Raw genomic sequence first — 23047 nt, forward strand, 5'->3', positions numbered from 1 at the left:
AAAAAAAAAAAAAAAAAAAAGTAATGGCAAAGACTGCAATTGCTTTTGTACCCACCTAATATTTTAGCAACTAAGCACCTTGTTTAGGCTTGGCATGTGGGTCTCAGCCTATTTTGTGCACAGGGGAGGAGATTCCAATGATAATTTGACTATCAGAGCCTTCAAGGTTTTACTTTGATCTACTCAGTGGATTTGGTGCCCAAGGAGGCTCCACTGCTCTCTGCTGGTGCTGGCTGAGAGGACAGAAGGATTTCCCAGGATTGGAATGCATGGGGTGGGGTGGGCTGGGGGAGATGTTTGTGAGCAGATGAGGGAGGTTGGAGGGACCTCTCTTTCCAGTGACCCCTCATCTATTCCACCCCCTCTGCCCCTGTGTGTGGGTGGGGAGGAGACCTAGTCTCAGATCTATAGGGATGAAGGGCCTTCCCAGGTGAGATCACTTACATAGCTGCATCCCTCTTGCAGGTTCTGCCTTCTTAGGTATTTTCCTTTGACAAGGCAGCCCTGGGACCACAAGGAATGTGAAGCCTTCCTTGTATTCTTGTTGTTGATGTGGCTCTCATGTCCATTTTCTTTGTGTGGTTCTACCTGTCTGGTAGTCAGACGGGTCCCAGTTGCATCTGGAGAAGGAATGGGCTTGCTGGAGTCCTTCTGTTGCCTGGTCAGAGGTGGAAAACAACAGGTCAGAGTGGCCTTCTGTTTGTGGTAGCCCACAAGTCACCCCATGCTCTGCTGTTTCTCTGGTCCTGGGTCCCAGGCCAGCTTGTCTTTCTCCTATCACTTTTTAGCAGTGTCTTCTGGTAGCTTCTTGCACCATTACCAGGCCTGATACTTGTGTTTTACATGGAGAGGGTGGAAGAAAGGATCTCCACGCCACGAGGACTGGCAGTCCATATCCGTTTAAATAGTGTGGGCTGCACTCAGTAAAGGGAATCTGTAAAGTCCCCTCACTTTGGGCTTCGGTCAACTTTTATTTTCCCCTTTGATCTGCAGGATCATGAGGTTTGGATTAGATCTTTTTCATGCAGTTTCACACATGAACAATTTCTAATTCTGATAATGTTTAGTGAATTTAAAATAGCGATTGCAAATGACTGATGTAAGTCAGATCACCTTCTGTGCCACCTGGCTGTAATGGATTTCAGCACAGTAAATAAAGTCTGCCATACTTGAATGAGGTGGATGCACGAGTCAAAGTAAATGAAATTGAAAGCTTGTTCTAATTTCATGTTGATACACGTGGGGAAATGATAACTTCAGTATATCTATGAGTTGCCTTCAGTTTTAACATTGTATTTAATATGATTATTTATTCAATAAAAGCATTCCCTTGACTTATTTTTCAGTCAGGTTAGTTTATCAATCAGATTCCTGCTCCTTTCCTCCTGTCCTGGCCCTCTGCAGTGGTACACATTCATGTAAATGAACATGGAATCAGTCACTGTCATGTCCTGGGAGCCCGGCTAGGTGCTGGGTGGGTGGAGAACCTGTAACTCACTTTACTTGCTCTCAGTGCCCGCTCAGTACTGTATCGGAAGATATGTGAGAGACCCAAGAGCACAAATATGGCCTTCCAGAGCTTAAATTCCTTCTGGCTTGGCTTATCAAACAACCGAGTTGACTTCTACCTCTGCCCCTGGCTGCTTTGCACCTGCCAATTTGTAACGGAGATATTTATCAACATAGCTCTGAAACTCATTACTGGTATTTTACTGCATCCTCAAGAAGAACAACTCTGCCCAGGTACCCAGGTGCCTGAATAGATAGTACCGTGTCTTTACTTATCCTTATTAATCTCCAGCTTACCCTGTATCCACCCAATTAAGACAAGTAGTCAATTAAATCATACAATTAAGTAACTGTGTTTTCTCCACGTTCTGAATGATTTATGCCATTCATGGACATTAAAGGAACATAAAGACTTCAAAGTAGTTCAGTTTTAGGCAAGTTTTTATCTTAAGGGCAGGCTGTACTTTTCCACTGACCATTTTACAATTGTAATCAGTATATTAGAGGCTTAGCACATCCCCCTTTCTTTAAATTCATGTACATGCCCATAAAATCCAGGCATCTCATATTGCAGGTGCTAAGGTGCTACGTTGCATCAGTGTTGTATTTTGACAGCTTCGTGACACATGCAGAATTATTCTTCAGGTCTAAACAAATTATTTGTAAGTGATATACAGTAAAGTAGAACTTTTGTGTGTGCAGATCTATGACTGTAAATACATGTATAGATTTGTGTAACCACCAGCAAAATCAGAATATAGAACATTCCCTTCACTTCAAAATATGGCAGTATCCCTTTGTGGTGTGGTGACAGGCTCCCCCACCTTAAACCCTGAACTACTTACTGATTTTTTTTTTTGTTTTTGGAGATGTAGTCTCGCTCTGTTGACCAGGCTGGAGGGCAGTGACAAAATCTTGGCTCACTGCAACCTCCCCTTCCCAGGTTCAAGCCATTCCCTTGCCTCAGCCTCCCAAGTAGCTGGGATTACAGAAGCCTGCCACCAAACCTGACTAATTTTCATATTTTTAGTAGAGATGGAGTTTCACCATGTTGGCCAGGCTGGTCTCGAGCCCCTGATCTCAAGTAATCTGCTTGCCTTGGCCTCAAAAAAGTGCTGGGATTACAGGAGTAAGCCACTGCCCCTGGCTGATTCATTATTTATCCTTGTAATTTTTTCTTTTTGAGAATGTCACACCAGTGGGTATATGTTCTATGTAACCTTTGAGATTGCAAGCTGAAAAGCCAAGTGGTATAGCATTCTGAAAAACAGGTTAGTAGTTTCATATGAGGGTAAATATACGTCAGTCATATGACCCAGAAATCCCACTCCTAAGTATTTACCCTAGAAAAATAAAATTTAGACCACATGAATGTTTATAGTAACTCTATTCGTAATTGCCAAAATAGAAACATTGTAAATATTCTTTGACAGAGAATTGGAAAAAACACGTCTATTTTTACAAAAGAATTATACTCAGTGCTCCCAAAAACAAGCAACTGATACACACAACAACATGGGAATTTTACTGGGTTATGCTGATGAAAGATTTCAGAGTCAGAGTTAGGTTTTATCCATCTGTTTCTTTGTTTTTGTTTTTTGGTTGAGCCAAGGCCTCGCTATGTTGAACTCCTGGACTCAAGTGGTCCCCCACCTCAGGCTCCCAAAGTGCTGGGATTACAGGCATGAGTCACCACACCCAGCCCTTAACACATGTATTTCATGTAGATTAGAATAGAACTATTGAACCATTTAGCAAGGTCCAAAGGGAAGATTTGTTCAGAGATGAGATGGTTCTTGTCTACACAGTAAAATCGCAAGTAACCAAAACATCATGAAGTTACTGTATCTTGTGGTTGTCATTAAACTTTCAAGAACACTGACACATTTGCATTGGAAAGAGTTTAGTTATACTCTCAAAGAGTTAAATGTACTCACAAAGTGCCCTAATTGTAAGACAGGAACAAATACATAAATGTCATTTCCTTCATTTCGGGTTAACCACTTCACATAGTTGAAATTAGAGTCATAATCACTGCTGATTTCAGTTCAACATTGATACTGACTACACCCAGACGTATCAATGTGAGACAGCAGTATCGTCACTGAAATCTATGCAAAAGATCGTAGAATTTTAGATCTGAGGAATTCCTTCAAGGGAGATTAATACAATTCTCTTGTTTCGTAGATGAGGAACCTGGAATAGAGATAAAATGATTTAGCTAAAATCACAGGTGAATTAATGACAGAACCGTAACAGAACTCCAAATGTTAAGCCCTTGGTGTACTACCTAAAATAGCACTAAGATTTAAATCATTATTTGGAAATATTCCTACAGAATTTAAACATGTAATTGTATAATGAATACAATATAGATTTAATTTGTATTTTTATTTATTGATTTATTTTTTAAATGTGTATGCTATTTACTAGCGACTAGGGATAAAGTGGCCAAGAGACGTAAAATTGTACCCAGAGAGCTCAGAATTTGAAAGAAGGTGGAGGTTGAAGCAGATGTCTATGAAACTGAATTGCATGAAGGATTCTACGATGACCTAGAGGCAAAAAGTCCTAATCTGGCCTCAAGAGGGTAAGAAATGCCCAGTGAGAATCCTCAGAGTCTTTAAAGACTCTTAGCAGGAAGAATTGAGACTCCATCCAGGGATTTCAGGGTTTGCAAAGCCCTGGGAACTGAGAAATGCCGTCGTTTTGGAGAATGGGGAAAAATAAATATGGCTGGAGCTGAACACACCTGGGAAATGACAGAGTTTTAGACTGCAGGGCTTGGGGGCGAAAAGGCAGGCTACTACAATATGATGGCTTATTTCTCCAAAATAAAATTATATTTTCTTCTATCAAAAATAGATCGATTATTTAGTGTTTCATTAGGATAACTTTATTTTTAAGTTTAAATCAGAACAATATGTACTATAGAGTCAACTTGGGGAAAAATTTAGCTGTGTTAAAGGAAACAAGAGTAATTATGTAACTATATGTTATGATGAATGTTAAAGTATAGTAAGTTCCCACTTAACATCATTAATAGGTCTTTGGAAACTATGACTTCAAGTAAAACTCTGTATAACAAAACCAATTTCCCCTTAGGCTAATTGCTATAAACAAGAGTTAAGTTCCTACACCATATTTCTGCTCACAAAAAGCATCACCAAACTTCTGCATAAAGACCAAAACACTCCTAATATTAAACATTTAAATAAATGTGAGCTATACACACTTTTAAGAAAGATTAATGAACACAAGTAAGATTACTGTTTACCCAGTTTTTGGTGAATGGATGAGTGATGGTCGTAGGGGTGGAAGTTGGTTATATCAAAGGATACATAAATGTTTGTTTGCCAAGAGAACATTGTCAGGAAAACCTCCTCCCCCAGCAGAGGTCAAAAACATTTACACATGTGACAGCTCCCTGAGCACTTTCCTATTGCATTGTTTATTGTCCTGCATTTGTATGATTATCATATACTTGACACATTTTTATTTGACAACAATTTATATTCATTCATTCATTCGTTTTCCAACCAGCTCATTAGCTAATGCCAATAAACCTCACATGCACAGCTTTGGGATGTGGGAGATAACCTGGGAGCAAATCCAGGCAGACATGGGGAACATGCCAACCCCATTGATATGGTTTGGCTCTGTGTCCCCACCCAAATCTCATCTCAAATTGTAATCCCCATAATCCCCATGTATGAGGGAGGGACCTGGTGGGAGGTGATTGGATCATGGGGGCCATTTCCCCCAAGCTGTTCTCATGATGGTGAAGGAGTTTTCACCAGATCTGATGGTTTTGTATGTGTTTGACAATTCCTCCTTCACATGCTCTCTCCTGCTGCCATGTAAGACGTGCCTTGCTTCCCTTTCGCCCTCTACCATGATCGTAAGTTTCCTGAGGCCTCCCCAGCCATGTGGAACTATGAGTCAGTTAAACCTCCTTTCTTTATAAATTACCCTGTCTCTCGGTCCTGGATAATATATTTACAGCAGTGTGAGAGTAGACAGATACACCCATACAGACAGCACCCCAGCTAGGAATCTATTTCCTTCATCAATATTATAATGAAATGACATTGAACAAAATGACTTGATTTGAGCACCTACTGTATTTAATCAAAGCCAGCATCTATTTTATTTTTCAGTTAGAAATTATTATTTTGAAAATCCTGTTTCAAACAGATAAGCAGTTGCAAAGGGCAACAATATTGCTTGCTGCTTTCTTTTAAAGAAATCATTTCTCAGTGCTAGCAAGGCAAAATAGTTCTGGAAACCTGAAAGAGGAACAAAAGTTCTTTTGTTTTAAATAATTATAAAATAACTTATAAAAATTTAAAAATAAAAAAGTGTTTTTTACTGTGTGTAATTTTTGTAAGTTAATCAGCTTTAAAATAACTATAATAAGCTGTAATTACAGTTCTTCTCATAAATATAACTGTCACATAGCAGGCTTAAAATAAATTCCAAAATGAGTAATAAACATAAGCCTGATTTGACATTTGATTGAATGAACTTTGTGCGGAATATGGCAGTGTGCTTGCTGACTGTTTCATGCAAATGAAGAAAGTAACATAAGATTAAATTAAAGCAAAGTTCAGTACAGAACTTAGGAAATTAAATATATCGACTTAGAGGCATGTCTAAAGTAGTTGAATAGACAGTATGAGTCTTTTCAATGTGTAATAATTTTCTACATGACAAATAAGTTTTTAATAAGTTAAAATCAAGTCAATGTCTAGGGGAGATGAAATGCCAGAAACAGGAGACAGAGTTAGGAGCCTACTTCAGTGGGGTGGGTGTGAGATAGTCAATGTTCAACCGAGAGGCTGGAAATGGAAGAAAACAATGGTGCGAAAAACATCAAAGAAATATGAGGCAAATAAACTCCCCCAACAGTTATTTCTAGTGGCTGATGACTGGTGACATGAAAAGAATAAAAAAAACTTAGGAGATTTTGAGAGGCAGGTATTTCGTGTTTTGACTGCCTTCCATGTTTTTCCCCTTATACTTGTGAATAAAGTTATCCACTGAGAACAGAAGAAATAAGCGCTGGGAATGGGCTTGAGAAAAATGGTAATGACTTAGGACAATAACAAATGGCAATAGGAAAAATACACTGACTATAATTCAGGAAAAAAAATGTGGCACCATGTGACTAGTTTGAGTATGGAAATCATACATATGTATCAGTATAAATCAGTAAGTTCTTCATCATCTTTCTTGTGCACACATACGGGAAGATATAGAATGGATGGTTGGATCCATCTCGAGTTTGGGTTTTGTCAGAGATGGGACGGATTGGTAGTAGATTTTAACACAGTTAAGGGGCTGGAAAGACAGAAGAGCAGAGTAACAATCATGTTGTCCAGGCTGGGTAAAAAAGTGACAAAATCATTAGTAGAGGTCCCCAAGAATTGGGAAGTGTATTTCAGAAAGTACACACTTATGATAGTTAAAAGATACTGCAGTGTGGTCAGAAAGAGGGGTTAGGTGCCTAAGTTTGTTACGATAAAGAGTAGCAAGGTACAAGGTATGACCAGTGATTTCATACCTTGCACCTTGCTGTCATACCTTGCAGTGGAGTGGAGAGAAAAGTTATTGGGTTAAAAGAGCCAAGGACCCATGAGTCACTTTACTGGAACTATCAGACTGCCCACAGGGAGCAGCAACCAATACTTACAGAATATAATTTGTTGTAATTGCATGAGGAACCCTTACCAAAATTGACTATATTTAAATCAAAACTGCTAATTTCTGACAAGGACTGGTATCTACACTACAATATATCAAGAGAGTTTTCAATATTTAAAAGGAAGAAAAGAGAGACCTCTCATTAAAGAAGATGTATTAATGGCAAATAAACACATGAGACAATGTTTCACATCATTACCGATTAGTTAAATGCACGTAGCTATTAGAGAAGCATAAAAAAATGCTGACAACAGCAAATGCCTATTGAGAATACAGAGAATCTGGAGTGCTCACACATTGCTGGTGGGAATGTATAACCAGTCTGGGGAAAAATTTGGTAGTTTCTTTAAACACTAAAGGTGAGTATACAATGCAGCTGTTGCACTCTTGGGCTTTTATCTCAGGTAAATGAAGATTTATGCTCACACAAAAACCTGCACAGACATGTTCATAGCAGCTCTAACTGTCATCTGCCAAAACTACTATCAGCCCAAATACCCTTAACCAGGTGGATGGTTAAGCGAACTGTGGTATATCCACAACATGACATATGATCCAGCAATAAAAGGGAACAAACTATTGGTATAAACAAAAACTGAGATAAATCTTCTGGGAATGAAGCTAAGTGAATAAAATCAAATCCCAAGTTGTTAAACACTCTGATTTCATTTGTATGATTTTTTTTTAATGAGTAATTTAGAGAGGGAGACAGATTAGTGGTTGCCAGGGGTTAGGGGCAGTGAAGGGGGTGTAGCAAGAGGGGCATCAGTGTGGTTTTAAGGGCACAGCACCAGAGAATTTGGAGGGAATAGGGCTGCCCTGCATTGACTATGGTTGTGGATTCAGGAACCAAGACATGTGACGTGTTTGTGCAGAGCTACATACACAAATGTACACACAAAATAGGAATAAAACAGGGAAAGTTTTAAGGAGGCTGGCAGATTGTATCAATGTCAATGTCCTAGTTGTTATAGTTTTGCAAGATGTTACCATTGGGGGAAACTAGGTAAATAATACACATGATCTCTTTATATTATTTTGTGCTACCTACAGCATGTGTGTCTACAATTATCTTAATAAAATTTCAAGAATTTAAAAATAGTAATCATCCCCTACTTGTGTTTATACACAATGTAAATTCTATGTAGAAATTGAAGTAAATGAAACACTACTACAAAAAATAACATGAATACCTTTCACCAACATGAGGTTGAACAAAATGTTATATATAGTATGATTTCATTTATAAAAAAACTTTCAAGAAGATATAAAACTGATAGTTTGGCAAGATGGGAGGAGAGGATGGTGACTGCGAGAAGGTACAAGAAGGCTTTGGGGTATTGGTAATTCTCTAAGAGTTGATCTGTGTGGTGGTTCACTGTGTAAAAATTCATAGAGCTAGACATTCATGATCTGTGCGCTTTTTGGCTTGTTACACTTCAATAAATGTATGAATAAGAAAGAAAGAAAAAATATCTCTTCAAACAAATGAGCCAACAAAACAAGCAAACCGAAAAGAACAATCTTGCCAACAAAGACAAATCTTCAGAAAGAAATACATATTTAGTTACTGCACATCATTCACAAAAATATTTTCCTCTTTACACTTTGTGTGTAACATTGCATGAGTTACTTCACAAATAATGACCGTTGTTCATCTTCCCTTGAAGAATCCAATGCTCTGTGCTGCCTAAGGTGAGGATGTTGGATTGATAGACAGATGATATGATTAATGGGGCAAATCATATGCTCACATTCCTAAAACTACTTTGCTGGAAGTCAAGCTTCCTATTTGATTAGGGACATTTGTTTTAGTTGAATTGATTTTTTTCTTACACTTTTTCTGTTTCAACATGCTTTTCTGCCAGCACGTTGAGTTCAGTCAATGGATTCAGTGTTTCTTTTCACTGGCTGACAACAGCCCCTATGTGACTGTTTTGTTAATACACAATGAATGCTTCATTGAAACACGTTTGGTGTGACCCAGACATTAATATGCAGAGGGAGTGTTCAATAAATGCTGCCAAATCTATTTCAGCTATGCATGCTGTTCTTTTCAAAATTCTTTTAATGTGTAATTACCTATAATATATTTTAAAAGGAGAGTTTGTGATAAAGTTACATACTAGTTCTAGACTAGACAATGAAAACCTTTTGTGAATGATCCCGTACAATTTCTTGTGATAGAGATGCTTTCTCTTTCATGGCTGGTGTTGTGCAATCCTGCAGCAACCGTGCACATCTCTAGTCACCTCAGATGAACAACTGTCCTGATTTTTTCCAGGACTGTCCCAGTTTTAACACTGTAACTCCTGCACCTGGGGAAGCCCCTCAGTTCCAGGAAAATGGGATGGTTGGTTGCCCTAAGTTGATTTTTTAAAAGAAAACATACACATTGGCAGTCTTAGAATAGAGTAATTTCTGGAAAGCACCAGTGATAGTGATGTTTGAATATTAATACCATGGACAAGAGGCTGTACAGTCTTTGAAAGAGGGTCTTGCTATCTATATTTCTAGAGTTTGGCTATTTAAAGCAGCAAGACTCTCCTTTGAGGTGGAAGTCGATGTACTTGTTGCCTTACATAAAGGCTTTGACATTTCTCTTTCATCCAGGCTTACGGGATCCAGTGTTCCTGACCTCATCGTGAGCATGAGCAACCAGATGTGGCTACATCTGCAGTCGGATGATAGCATTGGCTCACCTGGGTTTAAAGCTGTTTACCAAGGTAGGACGAGAACACTCTTAACAGAGTTTAAAGCTAGCATTCTCAACAGAGAGCAGAGACCATTCTGTATTGGTTAGGTATAAGTAAAATCAACAAGTCAAACAATGCTGATCAATAGGAATCATGATGGGAACTTCCTTAAAGTCTGCTAACGCTCGCTTTTGTAAATGAGAATGTTTAATTTCTGAAAACTTGGCTTGCCATGATATGTACTCTGATTATCCCAAAAGAAAGAGTGAGGTGAAGTATTAGGTGTAAGCTAGGAAACGTGGGCATATGTGTGGATCTTTTGACCATATCATATTGTCTGGTATTTCTCAAAACCTTTTTTTGTGTGAGCAAACATAGAAAAGACAATATAATGAATCTGAAAAGACTTACAGTTATACATTTTATGAGCTAAATTCAAATATTTGAAATGAAAACTCTGTGCCTGTCATTGTTTTTGAGCAGTTTACAACTTTACAAGTTATGGAAAACTGATAGCAATGTAAACAATTTCTGAAGCATTGAAATGCAAATGAATTTCCTGTGAAAGAGATGCAGTTAATTATTGTTCTGTGGATATTGATTACTTTTGAATCTATTAGCAAATTTATTTCAGTATTTCTGATTGTCCATATATTTGTGATCTTTGGATTCTCCTTTGAAATAGTTTTTAAAATATCCTATTGGTTTCTTCCTTAGTAACTGAGTTCCTTAAAATATTTGAACTGATGGATGTGTATGTGTATAGGTAAAAATGAGAATATTTATCTGGAGCTCCTGGAATTCTGTGTTCTACTCTTTGAATTTGAGTAAACAGGCAGTATGTTCTTATTTTCCAAGGGTGTATCATAGGATAGTTTTAGGAGCTGAAAAATGTAACAAGAAGTTATTACCCATGAAATCAATGAAGGAGATAATGAAAAAGCATCCACCAATCCTAAAACAACAAGCATGGTAGGGGATATTGTCATGAGTCCATGTGAGTGAACACGCCACAACACGGCTTCTCTCTCTCTCTCAACTGAGAGGCTGCTGAAAACCCAACTGAGGGGTGTTTAGATGGATTGTAAGGACCCCTTCTCTCCACCTTCTAGCTGAGTCAGTTAACTTCCTCGGAGACAACAGCTCTCCACATTTTCTCATAGTCTCCCCAGACATTTTCAATGTATGGGATAAAGGGTCACAATGTTCAAGGGTCCTGTGGTGAGTGGACTCACCCAGGAGTGTCCTCAGCTACAGAGCATAAAATAGATCCCTCCTTGCTGATACACGGGTGTGGTGGGGACTTCATGACCCTTTTTAATAAGAAATACTACAACAAAAAATGAATATTTACATCCCATTCAAAGATTAAAGCTAGAATGCAGAGGCAGCTGCTAAATACCTCCTGACATTTGGATTTTTAGACCTGACCTTCAGTTGAACTTTCATGTGACTGTGCAGTTATTCAAGGAAGTATGGTGGAGTTATAATATTTTCCACATGACCTACATTTGCTGCTGCCTTTGGTGGAATCTAAAATCATCAGTGAAATACCAAACACATCCCAACAGGGCAAATTGCAGTAAATACATTTCAGCAGCATTGAGATACACATCATCAGGTTTATGGTACCAGGAATAAGAGAGGAGCCTCATGCCCAAATTGTGCATCCTTGACTACGAAGAGACATAAGTAGTCTCATTAAAAGGGAAACATTCTTCCATGTGTCATATTTCACAGTGAATGACCACACCGCGTTAATTATAATTGCATTTCGCCCTAATTAGTGCTCTTGTAACAGTCTCAATAGCCACCCATGAGATGTCATAAATGTGTGAATGACCATCAGTTCTTGAGAGACGACCAATTCAGTGCCATGTATTATCTTTGACAAAAGAATAATCCAAAGGTAAAAAGGTCATTCAAACCAGGTAACTAATATAACATTTGAGGATTTAAACAAAGTAAGAGATTATAATAGTAGAAGACATTCTAAAAATGTGTATTTGCAGAGTACTATATTAAGCTAACTGTTGAAGACAAAGTGCACATCACTTATAAAAGTGACCTTTATGCATATACATAATTTTATATTATTTGACTCAAAGCATAGTTGTTCATAAATTATATTATCAGAAAACAGGCCAGGCAGGGGGGCTGACACCTATAATCATAGCACTTTGGGAGACCAAGGCAGGTGGATCACTTAAGGTCAGGAGTTCCAGACCAGCCTGGCCAAGATGGTGAGACCCCATCTCTCCTCAAAATACAAAAAATTAGCTGTTTGTGGTGGGTGGGCATCTGTAATCTCAGATACACAGGAGGCTGAGGTAGAAGAATCGCTTGAACCCAGGTGGTGGAGCTTGCAGTGAGCCAAGATCGTGCCACTGTACTCCAGCCTAGGTGACAGAGTGAGACTCCATCTCAAAAAAAGAAAAAAAATATATTTTCAGAAAACATATACAGCGTATATTTACATAGAGTTAATGTTCTGTGTTTTGATGTTGCCTGATTTTCACTAGCATCTAGAGTTAGGAACACAGGCTCTGGAGCTGGACTCCCCTAAATACTGGTTCTGCTGCTCAGTAACTGAACCTTAGTGTAAGTTGTTTAAACCCTTTGTGTATCAGACTCATCATTAGAATAAAAGTCATAGCAATCACAACTGCTTCATAATTTTATTGAAAAATCAACTGAGTGAAACATGGAAGGCTCATAACACATACAGTAAGAACTTAAAAAATGCTTGCTCTTATTTCTTTATGCATTTTCATTTTAATTTTGAGATTTTTCTACAAACATGATGTATTCATTGTATAAATAATAGTGTGCACAATAAGACATGTAAATCCAACTGAGGGGTGTTTAGATGGATTGTAAGAACCCCTTCTCTCCAGCTTCTAGCTGAGCCAGTTAACTTCCTCAGAGGCGACAGCTCTCCACACTTTCTCATAGTCTCCCCAGACATGTTGAATGTGTGAACTCTCATACCTGGAGTCACAGTCAGTCCCTCAGACCACAAACCCTAGACAAACTGCTATGTAAGAAATGCCACATCATCTTATTTTAACATCAACTTGAATTTCTGAGACTCCATCCAAACAAAGTAGCTATCAATTTAACCTCACTCATTGTTGACGGCCACCCATGTCAACCCTTACTGACCTACCTACTCCAACATTGACAAGATATCAAGAATAGCTTGAGTAGTGTAAAATATTTTGGGGGTCCTCAAATCTTTGGATCATACTTCTTACCCTAAAATGTTCATGGTCTCTGCTACCCTGGGCACTGTCATCTCTGTGAAAAGCTCCCTGGAGGATGCTATCCTGGCACCCCAACTAACCCCCGCAAGCACACACGGTAATGGCGAGGGGGCTGCCTCAGGACACGAGGACCAGGAGGACCTTGGGTCCACTCTACCTACCTGTGGCCTCCATCATCTCGGACTCCTAGGCTTGGGCATGTCTGAGATTTCTCCGTTTGTGCTGTCTCTAACTCTGCAAAGACAATCCTTTCTCCTCCATCCCCTCAACATGGCTGGAGGGTCTACTCAATTAATGGATCCTTTTAGAGGCATTTGTCAGAAAACAAGTAGGGTGGAGAAATGAAAACCAGGTCCTGTGCATCCCCTGAAAATCACAGTGAGTGGAGGACAGGCAGGGAGGAGCTCAGAGACTGAAAAACAACAGGGGGCCCTGCTGGCAAGGCCCCAGCAGCAAACACAAAAGAACAATTCGCAGAAACAAACACTCTTGCTAGACTTCAGTTGGCATGTGTATGTTATACAGAAAGTCTTATACATATTCCCTAATATAAAAGCCCATGCATACATATGAGCATGTGCATGTATCTACAGCAAGTATACACACACACAGCGAGAGGAGTGTGAATTGTAATGTGCCCTAAGCAAATTATGGGGAAAAAATGGAAAGTTTAAAAAACAAAGAGAGCTCTTGAAGGAGATCATATCAGGTGTCAGAAAGTGACAGGAGAGAGGTGAGCTTTATTTAAAACCATTTTACAGATGAAAATACTGAATTAAAAATAATCTGTTCAAAAGCCCGAATGCTAAGAAGCAGGATGTAAATAAATTACGGTAGAGCCATGTAAGGCAGCACTGACCATTCATAAACAAACTCTATGTGGCTAATATATATTTTTAAAACAAATTTTACATATACAATTTATATATAAATTTGCTATATATATATGGATTCTACCTATGTATAGTTTATATATTTATAAATCATATTTATAATAGGTAGAATCCATATAAAGAGTAAGTCTCAGAATACTATATAAGAAAAGATAATGTAAGCCCAGGGCATAGTTTCTTCATTTTATATTTGAAAATAAAATCTGTATTATATATCATAGCAGCTGATTATTAGTCAACAGAAAAAAAGAAAAATCCCTATTCTCAACTCACAGTTGGGTTCCTCATAACTGCTGTGGTTTCTATCCATGATGAAAGTTAACAAGAAGCAAACTCGATCCCTGGATATTTTTACAAGCAATTACATGTTTGCTATTGTAGTGGTCCCACGTTTTTATGGCTTCTCTGTCTATAGGAAAGTGAGTTGACTCTGAAGCGTTTTTTTGTTACGAAAAGAATATTCAGTTCAAGTTGATCACACAAGTTGATGAACTGCATCTCCACAAATCATGTTTCATGTAATTTGCCATAGCTGTTTACATTCTAGCAGGGGGTAAATTAAAGGAACTCTTCCCTGTGATGTGCTGCTGTGTAGTCAAAACAAGACCATTTCGGGTTAATACTAAGAGTTATTCCAGTCAAATTATTTGAGTTCAGCATCACCGTTTCATACAAGAAAGAGAATTGTCTCCTATGTCCGATGACTAAATTGATAATAAGAGAGTGGAAGTTAGTGCAGGCATCTCAGTCTGTAGCCAAGGGTCTGTACTCCTAGGATGAATGAGGAAATGAGGCCGTGTGTTGTACTGAATACAGGAATGTAGGAGATGGTTCAAAAAGCAGCATCTTTACCATTCTTGGCAGACGGAACTTCTGAGGAAGCATTGATGTTATGCAATCTTGAAGGTGCTTCTCATCTTGCGTGGTTGGACTGGCACGATGACCCAGCCCAGTCTCGCCCGTCTTCTCTAGGTGAGAAATTATGCACATTGAAAAGCATCCAAGTGCAATGACAGCACATGGCATGGTCTGTGTGCTGAACCGAGGACAGCTCTCTGGTCCATGTAGAAAGTGAGCTCATGCCCCTGTCCTTGTGAACAGGAAGCCAATACGCTACTCAAAGTCAGGCGAGACAGTGCCTGCCAGAATAGTAGAGTGACTTCTAAAACCCTAAAGAGAAGGTGAAGCTGCAGGAAGTGGCTTCCAATAACCTTTTGTTGTCATGTGGGAATGCCCAGTTGACCATCACAAAGCGTTTATAATGTGTACCTCCTTTTTCACAACAGATACAGCCTTATCTCTAAGGTGGATGTAACTTTTTTTTTTCCCCAAGGGCTTGACTTAAATCTATGACAAATTACCTTTTTTCTTGGAAGTAGAGTCTTTGAGTTGGCGACTTGTGTAGGCGGAGGTATCAGGAGTGTGCTTGGAATCATCTCTAAGGCATAGAAAGCAGTGTGGTTGGGTGGAGGGAGGATTTGAACGGTGCCCAGTCACGACAGGTGCACAGTTAGTTCGTTCAGGTTGCCGTAACAGAATATGCTGATAGAGTTGGCTTAAAGACACTGGAATTGTATCTCTCACAGTTCTGGGAAGTCCACAATCAAGGCAGTGGCAGATTTGGTGTCTGGCGAGGGCTGTTTCCTGGTTCATAGATGGCACCTTCTCACTGTGTCCTCATGTGGTGGACAGGGCAAGGCCACAAGCCTGGGTGTCCTTCACAAGGGCACTAATCCTGTTCACAGGGGTTCCACCCTCATCATGTCATCACTCTCTAAAGGCTGGCCTATCTCTGAAAACCATCAAATTTGGGGTTAGGTTTCAACTTAGGAATTTGAGGGAATACAAATGATCAGACCACAGCAGGTGCCTTAGATCAGAGGTCCCCAGCCTTTTTGGCACCAGGGACCAGTTTTAAGGAAGACAGTTTTTCCCCGGACTGGGAGAGGTGATCGTTTCAGGGTGACTGAAGTGCGTTACATTTACTGTGCACTTTATTTCTATTATCACATTGTAATGTGTAATTAAATAATTACACAACTCTCCATAATGTAGAATCAATGGGAGTCCTGAGCTTGTTTACCTGCAACTAGACAGTCCCTTTTGGGGGCAATGGGAGACAGTGACAGATCATCAGGCATTAGATTCTCATAAAGAGCGTGCAGCCTAGATCCCTTGCTTGTGCAGTTCACAATAGGGTTCACGCTCCTGGGAGAAGCTAATGTTGCTGCTGACCTGATGGGAGGCAGAGCTCAGGCAGTAGTGCCTCCTTGCCTGCTGCTCACCTGCTGTGTGGCCCAGTTCCTGACAGGCCATGGACTAGTACTGGTCCCTGGCCTGGGGATTGGGAATCCTTGCCTTAAATGATACTACAGGGAGGTCTGGAGCTGGGATGGCCCTGTGTAGTCTTCCAAATGGAAGCAATTGGGCCAGGCTCGGTGCCATTGACCATTGACATGGGTGGCCCCCAGGGAGGGACCAGAACTCTGCTTGTGGCGATTCTTGAAGAGAAATGCAGTGTGGGCTCCCAGCAGCTGGGGGTGAGGCCTGGGTTCTGAAAAGAGCACCGAAGTGGTACCCTTGGGATCAGATACAGCCCAGCACTTTCACTATTCAGTCCTCTCCATCTGGAAACAGTTTCTCCAGGATTCTGGCTGGCCTCATTTCCTAGGAACACGTGCAGTACACACTCACTGCTGCCCTCCTGTCCGGCCCATTTGAGGGTCTGCCTCCTTAGCTGGCCTCTCATCTAGGCTAGGTGGCTGCTGGGGCAGGGCAATGCTGACCCAAGTCCTCACAGGGCTGCAGTCTCTGCTCACAATGCACTGCTCAGGTGTGGCTGCTGGACTTGTCCGTGTTCCATCACACATAAGAGAGTCCCCGTGGATAAATGGTCCCGCTCATCTGTATTGTCCCAATGGGGACAATGGCCCCAGCTTTTTCTTCTGGTTAGGGCCAGTCCTCCTGCAAGGATGATGGTTCCTTCCCTTGCTGGCGAGGCCTTGGGCATGAGGATCTTGAAGGCACTGGGCCATAGGCATACGTTACAGTTTCATGGGGCCTTTCCTCTTCCTGGTGGTGGAGACAACTCCCCTCTGAGAAGCAGGTTCTCTAGAACCACATAGCCTAAAGTTGAGAGATCGGGGAACAGAGATCTCAATCAGCTCCTGAGGTAGAGGTGAGACAGTTACTGCTCCCCCTCCTCGGTTCCTGGCCCCATGTATTCCAGCCTCTGGGGACTGATACAGCATTATGGCCATGGATTTTTGGTGGAGACCACATCCAGAGGACAGCAGCCCATCCTTCCCAGCATCCTCTCCAAGCTGGCTTCTCAGCCATGCCTTCAGAAGCACATTCCCTCATTCTATCCAGCAAAAGCCTTCTGGACTCCGCAGTCTGTGGCAGGAATGCTGGGTCTCCGGGTCGGTAGCCCTTGCATCTTCTTCTTTTCTTTAAATTGAGGCCTTTGTTTGAGCACTTCCCTGAGAGGCACGCAGCTATGAACCCACTCTGGCAGCCTCAGTCGCGCAGGGCGATGAGGGCTGCATTCGACGGTGGGACCTGAGTCTGCAGTGAGCCCTGTACAAGGGAAACTGTCCTGCCATGTGAACTCATGTGCTGTAAATTTGAATTTCCTCTAAACTGGCATTCCTGAGGACTGCCATTCAATTTAATACGCTAAAGAACAAACTTATTGTTACTCTCCTCCAAATCCCTTGAAACAAAACTAGCCCTTCCATTCTTGGGACCACAAGTAAGTGTATCTGCCTTTCTGGGGCTTAGCTCTTTGCTTCTAGAACAAGCTTCCTGACCTGGGACTCACATCACCCCGTTGTCTGTTCTTACCCAGAGTGCAGCATCATTGTATAGCAGCCAGGGAAGGCAATCTCTCTATATTCTTGGACAACAGATTTGTAATTGTTGTTCTTGTCTTATTTCTTCTCAGCAACATTGGTGGTGGATGATCCTGTTCTCTTTTTCTCCACAAATTTCTGTCAGCTCCATCTAGTAAATATCCTTCCATCCCATCCCTCCTTTATATCTTCTGTCTCTTACCCTTAGATGGCTTCCACAGTGTCCCCTCCAGGCGGCCTCTGTAGTGGCCAACATTTCATTTCTCCCTGCTACGAATCTCTTCTATTTTGCCCACACACAGTGGTCCAGTCAGAATGATCTTAAAAAAAAAAAAATGAAAATAGAGAGTGTCCCTCCAGTGTTTCAAATTGGTTAGAGCCTTCCCAGGGTCCACAGAATATTCTGTACACTGGTTTCCAAATTCCACCTTCATCTCTCACCACCACCCACCTACACTTCACGTTGGTCCCATGGAGCTTCCTGATCCTTAGATCTTCCTTTTTTCTTCTTTTACCTTTGCATGCGTATCTCCCCAAAACGGATCATTCTTCTGTGGACTCACCATGTAGATCATCTGCTGATCTTCCCGTCTCACCTCAGAGATTACTTTCCCCAATAAGCCTCACAGCCTAGATTATGTGATTTGCTCCTACACAGTCCTACACCACCCTGAGCTGCCTGCATCCCAACAATTGTTTAATTGCCTCTTCCCAGGAGACAGAAGCTCTGGGAGTGCAAGGACCTCTTTATGCCCCGTACCTGTGCAGCCGTGCACATGCTGCAGGCATATAGCTGTGTCCTTAGAGATGTGCAAAATGTGAGTGAGTGTCTTAGCCAATTTCTGGACTGTTTAGATTTTTGTAGCATTATCATGGGCCATTTAACCCTTATCAATAATCTTAGGCCACTCCAGTTTTTTTTTTTTTTTTTTTTTTGAAGTCTTAGTTTGAGGAATTATAGCCCAGTGGCCAGTGAGTCAACACAGACTGTTTCTGGCTGTTGAGGCTGCTCTGATTCCTGGACTCAAATCTGTTCATTTGTCGACAGCCTCATTCTTGAGTGCTTGAGTCCCTGAATGATGACCTTTTGGGACCCAGTTCCTGAAGTTTATCTGGTGTCCTTTCTGGTTCTCCAAGTCCTCCTCCCCGAGACCGATCAGACTGTCTGGGAGTTCCCCTTCAGTGGCAGGTGCTCTGCCGCCATTGGTTGAATTCCCCTGTTGGCAAAGGGATGCATTTCTGCACAAATCTCCCATGTAGCTGTACTTATGCTGTCCTCTGCTCTCATCCATGTCTCCAACTGCAGCATGCATGGAGATCACCCAGGGGTCTTCATAGACAGAGATTCAAGTCAGGGTGGGCTTAAAAGTGCATATTCCTGTGGCACTGGTGCTGCATTGCAAGGAGGGTTTGTGAGAAGGCTCCACCATGCAATTCGTGTAATATTATGGCGTCTGTATTTTGTACCCTGTGCCCTATGTCAGCCAGCGGGGTGAGGGACACACCGGTCTGTCTCTCCTCACCTCACCGTGCTCACTCTGGTTCATGAGTCAGCTTCTTTTTGCATCTGTGGCTCCTGTGTGCTCCCACCATGGTGCAGCCACAACAGAGCAAGTCACTGACTTTCTGCCCCTCTTCCAGATCACCCCATCCTCTCAAGAGCTGCAGGGTGCTGTAGCACAGTGTAGCACACTGTGTGGTTGCCATCCTGTGCTCATCCATCTCCACACCAGGGCTCATGCCACTTCCTTTCTGTCTGGGCAGGTCCTTCGTGCCCTTCTGGGTGGGAAACACCCCTTCCCTTCCCTCCCCTTCCCTTCACCAGGGCCCAGCTTGAGAGCTGTGCCTCTCTCCTGGACAGCTCACTGGGATGGAAATTCCTTCCAGTGTTTCCCTGTGGCTACCTGCAGCAGCTCCTTTTTAGCTAAGGTAACAGTTTTCCTAAAGTGTTTTGTGTGTCCTCGAGTCCTTGAGAAAGAGCCCCATTTTATTCAATTCTGTTTCTCCAGACCATTGCAGAGCACACAATGTCTTCATCTTGGTGAGCCATTTAGTAACCAAAGATATTAAGAGCCATTTACAAACCAAGTATAATTAATAATTAACTGTTTGAAGCTAAAATTAATCGATTATATGTGCTCATTGTTGCTATTATTTTCTTCAGGTGAATTACCAGCTGGCCCAGCTAGCATTCCATTGTCTTAACGCAAGAGCAATAAGATGAATAAAAGATGTAGGATTTTATTGAAATGATATTAAAACAAACAAGTAATAATAACAAACTATATATTAGACAGATATTGAGTTTCCAATAATCACCCTTTTTTGTTGACAGGGTTGAAGAATTTGTATGAAGATATGCTGACATTCAGGACAGTCTTAACTTTGAGAAAAATATCAGAAGAACCATTGACTCTTATTTCTATTTTGTTCTGAGTTATATTGCATGAATGAATTATAAGCACAGCCTCCTCTTAATAATGTGAGATAAGCCATTATTAAATATTTAAATATATCAGTACATATGAGCCAGGAGAGCAGGTGGTGCCAGAGAACATTAAATTCTAATGCGGAAATTTGACTTTTAAATTCAAGGTTTAGTGGCGCATTAGCTGCAGCTACATTCCACTCTCCCTTCCCAACATGTATCCTCCCAAATTAGTTTCAGAGTAAACTGAGGTACGATGTACTGGAAATGACATGGAGGTTAAGCACCACAGGGCTCACGTTAGAGCAAACTTCCTGGAAGACGTTCTCCAATCTGTATTTTAGTCTCAGGCAGGAATGAAAATTCTGAGGATGATATTTGCGAATTATGAAAGATCTTGTGAAATTAACAAGGTGTACTTCTAGATGATATTTTAGGCTCTGTAAGTGGAATGAGCTTCCTATTCTTTCCAGCCACATGGCTGCCTTCCTCACTTCTCATGTGTCATGAGTGTGTGAGTGTGGTAACATTCTCCCACATCTTTACCACCAGGATCTCTGCCTCAGATACAACAAGGACCCACTTTTCCTTACAGGTTTTTTTCCTTGCAATTGGAATTTGTTGCTTTCAATTTTCTCGCTCTCTTTATTATTTTTCTTTGGTATTTCTGTTTCCTTTATGAGTTTTTATCATCTCAACAAGAGTCTTTTTTTAAATTTCTGAGTTGTGTTGACTTACAAATGAATCACATTTTGAATTACTGATTTGAAAGTTATAGATGGGACTATGCTTTTCTCAAAATTCTTCCTGTGTTTTTTAAATCGCATGCATACCCTCCTGCCTCTAAGCCAGAAACAGCCAGGCACGGCATGCAGTTTTGATGACCCAGCTCCAATGTGTTTCTTTTAGATCATCTGTTGCTTTAATATGTGAGCATGTGGAGCTCTGTTTCTTCTGATTTTTTCTTAGGAAAGGGAGTGAGCAGAAAGAAAGTTTGTGCCATGTGAGACTGATAATGAGAGAAACTAAAGAGGTTAGGCTGCTTCAGACTTGGGCAAAAAGGCTGTGATGTGGGCTGAAGGTCAGGGGGTATAGGATGAGGGGTACAGATGAGGGGTGCAGGGCAAAGGGAGCAGGTTCAGGGGTTCAGGATGAGAGGTGCAGTGAGGAGTACAGGATGAGGGGGTCCAGGTGAAGGGTACAGGAAGAGAGGCACAGGATGATGGGGGCAGTGAGGAGTGCAGGATGAGAGATCCAGGTGAGGATCCAGAGGGAGGGATCCAGGAAGACAGGTACAGGATGAGGGGTGCAGGTGAGGAGTGCAGAATGAGGGGTACAGGTGAAGGGGTCCAGGACGAGGCATGCAGGGTAAGGAGTGCAAAATGAGGGGCTATGGGATGAGGAAGTGCAGGATGAGGGTGTGTAAGGTGAGAGTGCAGTAGGAGGGCTCCAGCATGAAGAGTAGAAGACAAGGGGGGCAGGACAGTGCAGTGCTAGAGCTTAGCCAAGAAACCTGGGCTCGGGTTCCAGTTCTGCATCCAATTTGTTCTGAATCCCCCTGGACTTTAGCAGACTCATCTATGATGGGCAATGGGGATGGGTCATCTGCAGGCTTTGCTCCCACCTCTGAAAGAGAGAAATCAGCAGCTCCAAATATTTCATTTTAATGGGAAGCTCATTCCTGGAATGATTAGCTGAAAGAGGTGTGATTGCTACCTCTGATACTGAGACACGTCCACTAGGACTATTTCAATGCTAAGATGGGATAGGAGAGAACATAACTAGGTTTCGGCGTAGTAGAAATGATGCAGCAATGCTAAATGCAAAACCACACCAATGTAGATAACCACGAAGCACATGGTAACGTCGTTCACGAGGCCTTCACTGCTGCGCATTTTCTAACTTGTATGAGAAAATAGGAGAGGCTTGCGTACAACCATGTGCCTGGGTAGGAAGATCTGAAACGTCCTGATTAGGTCACGACAGAGAAAGCTCATGAAGTCAGGTGGGCAATGGAGGGGTTAAGGCCCATCTCATCAGAGGCTGGAGGCTGCCTGAGGGTCAGAGACCCACAGTTAACATCTGTAATTGGAGCAAATCCTGACATGCAGGACACATACGTGAAAGTGAAACAGTCAGCAAACCAGATGATTTTCCGAATTTCATATGTGTCTCAACCAGGGAAGGGGAGGCTCCTGAGGACTGCATCGATGAGGAGGAGCTGGTGACCCTGTCTCCCGTCTGGCTTTTCCACTTTAGAAGGCTTGATTATAGCAAGCTGTGTAAGTCTTAAGACTGGAGCAACAGTTTTTCTTAAATGTCCGAGTGTTTAAATATCTGAAACGATTGGAAACTTTATAACACGAGGCTTAAAACCTTACATGAATTTATATGGATATAAATGTTGCTTTTGGTTGGGGCGGTGGCTCATGCCTGTAATCCCAGCACTTTGGGAGGCCAAGGCAGGAGGATCACCTGAGGTCAGGAGTTTGAGACAGGCCTGACCAATATGGTGAAACCCTGTCTCTACTAAAATGCAAAATTAGCCAGGTGTGGTTGCAGGCACCTGTAATCTCAGCTACTTGGGAGGCTGAGGCAGGAGAATTTCTTGAACCCAAGAGGCAGAGTTTGCAGTGAGCCAAGATTGTGCCATTGCATTCCAGCCTGGGCAACAGAAAGAAACTCCATCTTAAAA

The 23047-nt window shown here is 41.5% G+C and overlaps 1 protein-coding gene across 1 annotated transcript in view; it reads left to right on the forward strand.

The window, feature by feature from the left end:
* Window positions 1-23047, forward strand: part of CSMD1 (CUB and Sushi multiple domains 1) — a 1215136-nt gene that overhangs the window by 669963 nt on the left and 522126 nt on the right. Inside the window, exon 10 of the mRNA XM_017887857.1 lies at window positions 9829-9941. Within this exon, the coding sequence (XP_017743346.1) occupies window positions 9829-9941 (113 nt within the window). The remainder of the gene's footprint in view (window positions 1-9828; window positions 9942-23047) is intronic.

This window comes from Rhinopithecus bieti, unplaced genomic scaffold (genome assembly GCF_001698545.2).
Source record: "Rhinopithecus bieti isolate Rb0 unplaced genomic scaffold, ASM169854v2 scaffold_15838, whole genome shotgun sequence".
Lineage (NCBI taxonomy): Eukaryota > Metazoa > Chordata > Mammalia > Primates > Cercopithecidae > Rhinopithecus > Rhinopithecus bieti.